A 9,396-nucleotide genomic window follows, 5' to 3' on the forward strand; every position below is an offset into this window, starting at 1 on the left:
GAAAAGCTTCAGCCATGAGGACAGATTGAAGACATTGGGACAGTTCTCTTTGGAGAGAAGATGGCTGAGGATTGAGGTTTCAAAATCTTAAAGGGCTGGACAGAGTTGAAAGACAGAAGTTGTTGTCAATTGTAAAAGGAACAAGAACGGTAGGGAATTGATTTAAAGTCACATGAAATAGAGCAAGGGTGACCCTTTTAACCCAGTGAGAGGTTAGGGTCTGGAAAACACTGCCTAGAAATGTGATGGGGGGAGGTTCAACTGAAACATTCAAGAGGGAATCGGATGATTGGACAGAAATCGAGAGAGAGATATGGAGAAAAAGTAGGTGATTTGTTCAGGGAGTAGAATGCTGTAGGTATGATGGGCCGAATATCCTCATCCTGCGACACAACAATTAGGTAATTGTCAGCACTAACCCCCTCTCCCCCTCTCCCCCGCCCTCAGACGGGGCAGGAGCGCTCCGGTCCCGGGGGTTACTGGGGTGAAAGGCAGACTCCCGGCTGTGCCCCGGGGGCAGGGTTGAGTGAGGGCTCTCTGTGTGTCTCACTAACACATTGTTTGCTGCTGACAATAACACGGAAGCTGCGAGCATTTCCCTGCTCGGGATTTCCACAGGATTCTGCTCTATATAAGAAATGGGAGGAAACTGGTAACTATCAGAAACTAGGAGCGCAGGAGCCTGACACAGACACAGACACAGAGAGAGAGAGAGAGAGCAACAGGGAAATGCAGCCAGAGCCACAGGTAAGCTCCAGGGTCCCGGGGGGAGCTCAGCTGCTGCCAGCCTCAGGGAATCTCATCTCGGCATCCCGCTCAGCTCCTTCCCCAGAGTCCAGGAAATCTGACCACCCAGAGACAGAGGGAGAGGGAGAGAGAGGAGAGGGAGAGGGAGAGAGAGAGGAGGGGGAGAGGGACAGAGAGAGGGAGAGAGGGAGGAGGGGGAGAGGGAGAGGGAGAGAGAGAGGAGGGGGAGAGGGACAGAGAGAGGGAGAGAGGAGGGAAAGAGGGAGAGAGAGAGAGGAGCGGGAGAAGGAGAGAGAGGATCAAACCTCAGCACCAGCCTGTCTGGCATCTGTGAGAATCCATCAAATCCCGAGGCGAGCTGTGTTTTTATTCAGTCCTGGGACATAGGGGTCACAGTATTTATTACCTGTCCCTAGTTGCCCCTTGAGAAGGTGGGGGTGAGCTGCCTTCTTGAACCGCTGCAGTCCATGTGCTGTAGGTAGACCCACAATGTCCCTTAGGGAGGGGATTCAAGGACTCGGACCCAGTGACACTGAAGGAATGGGATATATTTCCAAGTCAGGACGGTGAGGGGCTTGGAGGGGAACCTGCAGGGGGTGGTGTTCCCATGTACCTGCTGCCCTTGTCCTTCAGGATGGAAGCGGTCATGGGTTTGGAAGGTGCTGCCTGAGGAACTGTGGTGAGTTTCTGCAGTGTATCTTGTAGATAATACACACTGCTGTTCCTGAGAGGGAGGGAATGTTTGTGGATGTGGTGCTGATCAGGCCGCTGCTTTATCCTGGATGGTGTTAAGCTTCTCGAGTGTTGTTGGAGCAGCTCCCATCCAGACAAGGAACAAAAGGAAGTTAATAGTGGGACTGTCAGATAGGGTTTGGTGTGGATTTATGGATTCTCCTGATCTCTTTGTGTTTGTGTTGCAGCTTCTGTTCATGGTTCTCCTGGTATCAGGGCTTGGCCATACACAGAGGATAAAGAGAGATGAAACTCCTCACTGCTGGAACCCTGAGGAAATGGAGAGCCAGGTCAAGGGGCTGCAGAAGCTCCTGGGCAGGGCCAGAATGAACCAGCTGCCCTCAGTGACCCTGGTTAAAGAGTTGGAGCAGCAGAAACCCCAGGGGAAGAAAGGCTGCCCCGATCTCCGGCAATATTCCACACACAGCAGAGACATCAGTCACCGCTCCATCTCACCTTGGGCATACAGGTAATGGCAGACTCTCAATGCAGAGGCTGTATGGGCAGGGAGGGGCCGTGATTATCCAATCAGTTTCCATTATTGTAGATCATTGCCCAATGAGGATCCATGGGCAGCAATAGGCAATGATTAGACAATGAGGGTCAATGGGCAGAGATGGACAGCACTGGGCAGTGAAGGGCAGTGATATGATTTATCAGAATTATTTTGAGGATATAACCAACAGACTGGAAAAGGGGGAACTGCTAGATGTAATGTATTGACACATCAGAGGTTACTGCACAGGTTAAGAGCTCCTGACATTTGGCAGTGATATGAGCTCAGGTAGAGGATTGACTGACTCCAGGAAACAGAGAGCCAGAATAAATGATTCATCTCAGCTTGGCAAACTGTAACTACTCAGTACCACATGGATCAGTGCAGCAGCATCAATGATTGCTTATCTGTATGAAACTATCACAGCGATATTGTATCATTGACAATATCAAAAGGGTCAGAAAGCAAGTTGTGAGGTCAACAAGAGTTGGGCAGTAAGAATCATCGGGCAGTGAGGGGCAGAGTGTGGGTGGGGGGGTGAGTGTGGGTGAGGGGGGTGCGTGTGGGTGAGAGGGTGTGGGAGTGAGTGAGGGGGGTGCGTGTGGGTGAGGGGGTGTGGGAGTGGGTGAGGGGGGTGAGTGTGGGTGAGGGGGGCTGAGTGTGGGTGAGGGGTTGTGGGAGTGGGTGAGGGGTTGTGGGAGTGGGTGAGGGGGGTGTGGGAGTGGGTGAGGGGGGTGTGGGAGTGGGTGAGGGGGTGAGTGTGGGTGAGGGGGGTGAGTGTGGGTGAGGGGTGTGGGAGTGGGTGAGGGGGGTGCATGTGGGTGAGGGGGTGAGTGTGGTTGAGGGGGGGTGAGTGTGGGTGAGGGGGTGAGTGTGGTTGAGGGGGGGGTGAGTGTGGTTGAGGGGGGGGTGAGTGTGGGTGAGGGGGTGAGTGTGGGTGAGGGGGTGAGTGTGGGTGACGGGGTGTGGGAGTGGGTGAGGGGGGTGAGTGTGGGTGAGGGGGTGAGTGTGGGTGAGGGGGTATGGGAGTGGGTGAGGGGGTGAGTGTGGGTGAGGGGGTATGGGAGTGGGTGAGGGGGTGAGTGTGGGTGAGGGGGTATGGGAGTGGGTGAGGGGGTGGGAGTGGGTGAGGGGGTGTGGGAGTGGGTGAGGGGATGTGGGAGCGGGTGAGTGTGGGTGACGGGGTGTGAGTGTGGGTGACGGGGTGTGAGTGTGGGTGACGGGGTGGGTTTGGGTGACGGGGTGTGGGAGTGGGTGAGGGGGTGTGGGAGTGTGTGAGGGGGTAAGTGTGGGTGAGGGGGTGTGGGAGTGGGTGACGGGGTGTGGGAGTGGGTGGGGGGGTGTGGGAGTGGGTGAGGGGGTGTGGGAGTGGGTGATGCTTTATCTCTCGTTACCCCTTTACTCTGTCTCTAATCCCACTCTGTGTGTTTTTTGCTCTGACTGCAGGATCGATTACGATGAGAATCGATATCCTCCAAAATTGGCCTTGGCTGATTGTCTCTGTGATGGTTGTATTGATGCGGAGAATGGGGAAGAGATGCTGTGGTTAAATTCAGTGCCTGTGGAACAGACGATGTTGGTTCTGCAGCGTCAGACCTGCCCTGGGCATCCTGGCATGTATAGTTTCCATCTGAAATACATCAAGGTGCCCGTGGGCTGTACATGTGTCCTGCCCAAAAACAGCTGGTGAGCTCCTATGGAGCTGATGATAGTGCCCTCTGAGAGGGACGTTCTCACTGACCCAGCATTGTGTTTTCTGTGAAATGCTCTCTGCTCAATATTATCATCAGCAAAACCAGCCACCCAGAGACAGCCTGCTTCAGGTCCCAGATATCACAGTGACTGCGGGTAGGAGCATGGGGCTTGTTAGACTGAGTCTGAGGGGTGGGGTTGGACTGTACAGAGGGAGTTAGACTGGACTGTGGAGGGGGAGTGGTTAGACTGGACTGAGGCTGTTAGACTGGACTGAGGGAGTTTACACAAACTGAACGGGGGTTAGACTGGATGAGAGGGCATTACACTGTACTGAGAGGGGGGGTTAGACTGGACTGAGGGTGGTTTATTGTATACTGAAAGGGGGGTTATACAGGACTGAGGGAGGGATTTAACTCTATACTGAGAGGGGGTTAGGAGTGAGGGGGAATTACATTATACTCTGGGTGGGGGTGGATTAGACTGGACTGAGACGGTTTAAATGGAAATGATGGGATTTTATGGACTAAGTGGGTGAAGATCTGTGTTTGGTAAGGGGTTGAATTGTGTCCATGACGGTGGGGAGGGGGTTTGTGTCACAGTGTCTCTGATGTAACTACCTCAGTGTCTCTGGGAATCTGTCGCACTGTCTCTGTGTGAGGTTGGATTGAGTTGAATACGTTTGTATTTGAATCCAGTTTGTCATCGTGTGACTTCTACACTTAATTATTTATAACAAAGATGTTCTTGTTTTCATATATTCTAATGTTAATAAGCAAGGTATTTAACTTGGAGATTTAATTTAAAAATGAACTTGTTTATTTATAATAATTTAAAGACAAGCTGTAAATTTATGAAATGAAATCACAGTCTGAGATCATTCTGTGAGTGTCATTCACTGGATTTTCCAATTTGGTTTCTCAATGCACTATTGACATTTTATAATAAAGTACTGAGCTGTGATTGTGGTGCATTTCAACCTGTCAAAGAAGGGAATCTAATTGTAAAAATTATGTGAGTGGACTAGAAACTGGATATAATACGCGCCACGCCCTCAGGATCCCATGGTTCAATACCCCACATCCCACAAACACCTCCCACCCTCACCTTGGAGAGAGAGAATCCCAGATTTATATGAAATTTTGGCCTGAACAGCTTGACTCCAATTTGAAGTTGATTTCCCATTGTTCTTGACTTCACTCCACAGGTAATTATGTTTCTTTTCTGAACCTCTCCCTTCATCATCTTGTGGCTCAATCAAATCGTTTTATAATTCTCTGAACTCAAGTTCTGCCGTGTAACCTCTCCTCATAACTGAACCATTTCAGAGCCAGGATCATTCAAGGAGACGTCCTGAGATCCAGGACGAGTCCCTGCTTGTTATTCCCAGCTGATGTTACCGTTTGACTGGTCTGATCCCAGAATGTAATCTGTCATGGTCATATTTTGTTTATTACGTAATTTATTGTGGCAGATTTTCACTTAAATCTCTACACACTGGCTACTGATTGGGTTTTCACAATAAACCATAAATTTATTCTATAAAAGAAGGAAATATAAAATAAAGCAAATACATTTTGGAACATTTTAAATCATGTAGCAAGATAAAATCCCATCTTCTCTCTAACACCACCATCTTTACAGTTCACCAAAAATGCAGAGAACGTTTCCTTGTCAAATTGACACAACTACTTCTTCTCAATGCTGATTCTCTGAGCTGGGGGTCCATAGCCTTGACCACTCATATAACTGAGAGCTTAACAGTTATCAGTCAATAATCTGCAGAGTTCCAACTAAACACTCCTGCTCTGGAAACTTCCCCAAACCACTGCTGTTTCACTGAGGTAACTTATTTCCTTAAATACTCAAACAATCTCCTTGTCTAAAAAAAACTATTTTCATAGCTGTCAGGTCTCCTTCAAACTGATCAAAAGATTTTTCGTCTCTGGATTTTCTGATTCTTATTCCAATCCCAGTGTATTTCAATGTATCCTCTCTCCTGTCATAAAATCCAACAATATACAGCTAGTTCTCCTTTAATGGCATTGTCACGTTCCAGCCAAACTTCTTAGAATAGAAATAATGGGAAAAGAACATCACTCACAATCACTCAAAAATCACCCAAAAGTCTAACACAAAGAATAGAACAGCCTGAATGAAGGTTGAAATCACGTTTATTAAAGAAACAAAAGTATATTTAACACAGTACATTTAAAAAATGTAAGAAGCTATTCTCTGTACAATCCATCTCACAGAAAGCTGCTCTGTTGGTCCCTGACATCGGCACATGTGTAGACTGAAGCGCATGAACTGATCCTCACTGGAATCGCACTACTGCTAGCAGAGTTAACATTCTCCAAAATACCATTCCCTTGTTCTTCAGTGACACTGCCAGAACTAACTGTAAACACATTTCCGTTAATACTGTAGAAGGCCTTCAGTCACCTGTTCTCTGACATTTATATGGTTTCAGAAAGATTGACCTAGTAACTTTTTAACCTCCTCACAAAATAGATCAACACCCTGATGCCGTTAGTTTGAAATCCAACTCTGAAAAATAATATTAATAAATATAAATCACACACTTTTCATCATATGACCTTCTGTGCATTTGTATATGGACTGCAGTATGTATTTAATAGTTAACATACTGCCTCACAGTGCCAGGGACCTGGGTTTGATTCCAGCCTTGGGTGACTGTCTGTGTACAGTTTACACATTCTCCCCATGTCTGCGTGGGTTTCCTCCGGGTGCTCCAGTTTCCTCCCACAATCCAAAGATGTGCAGGTTAGATGAATTGGTTATGCTAAAGTGCCCGTAGTGTTCAGAGATGTGTAGGTTAGGTGCATTAGTCAGTGGAACGATAGAGTAATAGTGTAGAGGAATGGGTCTGGGTGGGTTATTCTTTGAAGGGTCGGTGTGGACTGGTTGGGCCAAATGGCCCGTTTCCACACTGTAGTGAGTCTACGATTTCTTCAGCTCAGAGTCTTTGAACTGGAAAGAGGAGTGGTAGCATTCTGAGATATAAAGGAGGGAAATCAGCAGTGTGGAAGTGATAGGGAGGGGTGGATTCAGAATAGAGTTGGTTTGACCGGCAGCATGCAGAGGAAGAGAAATGCAGATGAAGGAGAATCTGATCCTGAACAACAGTTACCTGTGATAATAATATGGATAGATTGGAGACCAGGAGGAATGAAAGCAACTTAGAAACAGATAAATTGAAAGAATGAACAGACAGGGTGGCATAAAAAAAATGGAATATGAGAGTACAAAGGTCAGAATCGAGTGAAAATTGTAACAGAAACAAGGAACGCACGTAAACCATTCAGCCCATTGAGCCTGCTCCACCATTCATTATTGGCATGGCCTCTTTCTTGTATAAACTCAGTGACTTGGCCTCCATAGCCTTCCACGGGAGAACATTCCACAGGTTCACTACCCTCTGAGTGTAGTAATGTTTCCTTGTCTCAGTGCTAAATCGCTTACCCCATATCCTGAGACTGTGACACCTGGTTGTAGACCCCACACCCTGGGGGGAAACTTCCTCCCTGTATCTAGTCTGTCCAGCCCTGTTAGAGCATCATATGTTTAACTCGATCCCCCTCATCCTTTGAAACTCTAGTGAATACAGGCCCAGTTAAACCACTCTCTCCTCGTAGGGCAGTCCTACCATCCCTGGGTATCAGCCGAGTGGAAGCTCCACTGCACTTCCTCATGGCAAGAATCTCTTCTCTCGGAGAGGATGCAGTACTCCAGGTGTGGTCTCAGCAAGGCCCTGTCTAACTGCAGTAAGACAGTCCGGATTATTGAATTCGAATCCTGTAACAATGAAGGCCAACATACCATTTGCCTTTCTAATTGTTTGCTGCACCTGCCTGTCTGCTTTCACTGGTTTACACAGACACCAAGATCCCTTTGTACATCCACTTCCCGATGTACACCATTTAAATAACACTCTTCCTGTGATTTCCACAATGATGGATATAACATCACATTTAACTGCTTGTCCATTCACTCAGCTTGTCTCAATCTCTGTGAAGCCTCCTTGCATACTCCTCACAATCCTGCCCAGTTTATGTTCTCAGCAAATTGGGAAAGGCTGCATTTGGTTCCCTGATCCAGGTGGTTGTTGTTTATGTGAACAGCTGACGCTGAAACATGGCCCTCACGAGTCAATGCCTGTCACTCAGGGAAACCTCCCATTTATTCTCATTCTCGGTTTCCTGTCTGTTTCCAATTCTCAGTCCGTGCTCATACATTACTCCCATCCCATGGACTTTACCTTTACCCACTTCCCTCTGAGAAACCTAATCAAAACTCTTCGGAAACACCACACCCACTGGCTCTCCCTTGTCTTGGTGACTAGTTACAGCCTCAAACAACACCAGTCAGTTTGTTCATCATGATTTGCCTTTCATAAGCCCACGCTGACTTTGTCCAATCCCATTACTGCATTCCAAATTTTATTATCACGCCTTTTATTGCAGACTCCATCATTCTCCCCATTGATAGGCTAACTGGTCAGGAATTCTGTGTTTTCTCTCCCTCTATGAATTGTGGGTTGTATTTTTCACCCTCCGATCTGTAGGAATTGTTCCAGAGTCTGTAGATTTTTGGAAGATGATCAGAAATGTATCCAATATTTTCTGGGCCACTTCCTTTAGTATTCTGGGATGTACATGATTAGGTCTTGGTAATCTGTCAGCCTTCGTTCCCATTAAACTCCCCAGCACCATTTTCTGTCTTATACTCATTTCCTTCAATTCTACATTCTCACTCGAAGCATTGGTTCCCTAACATTTCTGGGAGGTTAAAATTCCTGCAGATGCTGGAATTTGTACTGGAGACAACTAATGCTGGAGATGACAGCAAGTCAGAGAGCACCCACGGAGAGACAGCAAGCTAACATTTCAAGTCTAGATGCCTGTTCATAAGAGCTGAAGTAAAGTGTGGAGGGGACAGCATTAATACAATAGGCAGAAGTGAGGACTGCAGATGCTGGAAATCAGAGTCTAGATTAGAGAGGCGCTGGAAAAGCACAGCAGGTCAGGCAGTATCCGAGGAGCAGGAAATTTGATGTTTCAGGCAAAAGCCCTTCTTTATTCCTGATGAAGGGCTTTTGCCTGAAACATTGATTTTCCTGCTCCTCGGAAGCTGCCTGACCTGCTGTGCTTTTCCAGCACCACTCTAACCTAGACCCAGTGTTAATATAATCGTTTGGTGGTGGTATGGAAGGGTGTCGCTGAGGGTAGAGGCTGTAGGGTGTCAGATGTTGATAGTTCAGCTTAAGTAATCAGAATGAGAGAATTCATGGATGCTCTCTGACCCACTGTGATTTCCAGCATTTGTTGTTTTTCTGGTAGGTTATCTGTGCCTTCATTTGTGAAGACTGAACCAAAGTGTGTGACAATTTTTCTACCATTTATTTGCTTCCCATTATAATTTCTCTGGCTTCTGATTGTAACAGACCTACATTTGTCTTCACCTATGCTCTTTTGTTAGGTATTAACAGAATTTTTTACAATCAATTCCAATGTTCCCTGCAATTTTAGTCTCATACTCCATTTCCCACTTCTTGACTTTTTTTTGTGTGGAGAGAGTGAGGTCTGCAGATGCTGGAGATCAGAGCTGAAAATGTGTTGCTGGAAAAGCGCAGCAGGTCAGGCAGCATCCAAGGAGCAGGAAATTCAACGTTGTGGGCATAAGCCCTTCTTCAGGAATTTTTTTTT

The 9,396-nt window shown here is 47.1% G+C and overlaps 1 protein-coding gene across 1 annotated transcript; it reads left to right on the forward strand.

Annotated features, from left to right (window-relative positions):
• The first annotated feature begins 677 nt into the window (after nt 1–677).
• Nucleotides 678–3,980, forward strand: LOC132823619 (interleukin-17C-like). The gene is made up of 3 exons (XM_060837547.1): nt 678–747; nt 1,668–1,948; nt 3,422–3,980. Exons 1-3 carry the CDS (start codon nt 730–732, stop codon nt 3,663–3,665), a joined length of 543 nt encoding a protein of 180 aa, XP_060693530.1. The 5' UTR covers nt 678–729; the 3' UTR covers nt 3,666–3,980.
• Nucleotides 3,981–9,396: the final 5,416 nt, after the last annotated feature.

This window comes from Hemiscyllium ocellatum, chromosome 17 (genome assembly GCF_020745735.1).
Source record: "Hemiscyllium ocellatum isolate sHemOce1 chromosome 17, sHemOce1.pat.X.cur, whole genome shotgun sequence".
Lineage (NCBI taxonomy): Eukaryota > Metazoa > Chordata > Chondrichthyes > Orectolobiformes > Hemiscylliidae > Hemiscyllium > Hemiscyllium ocellatum.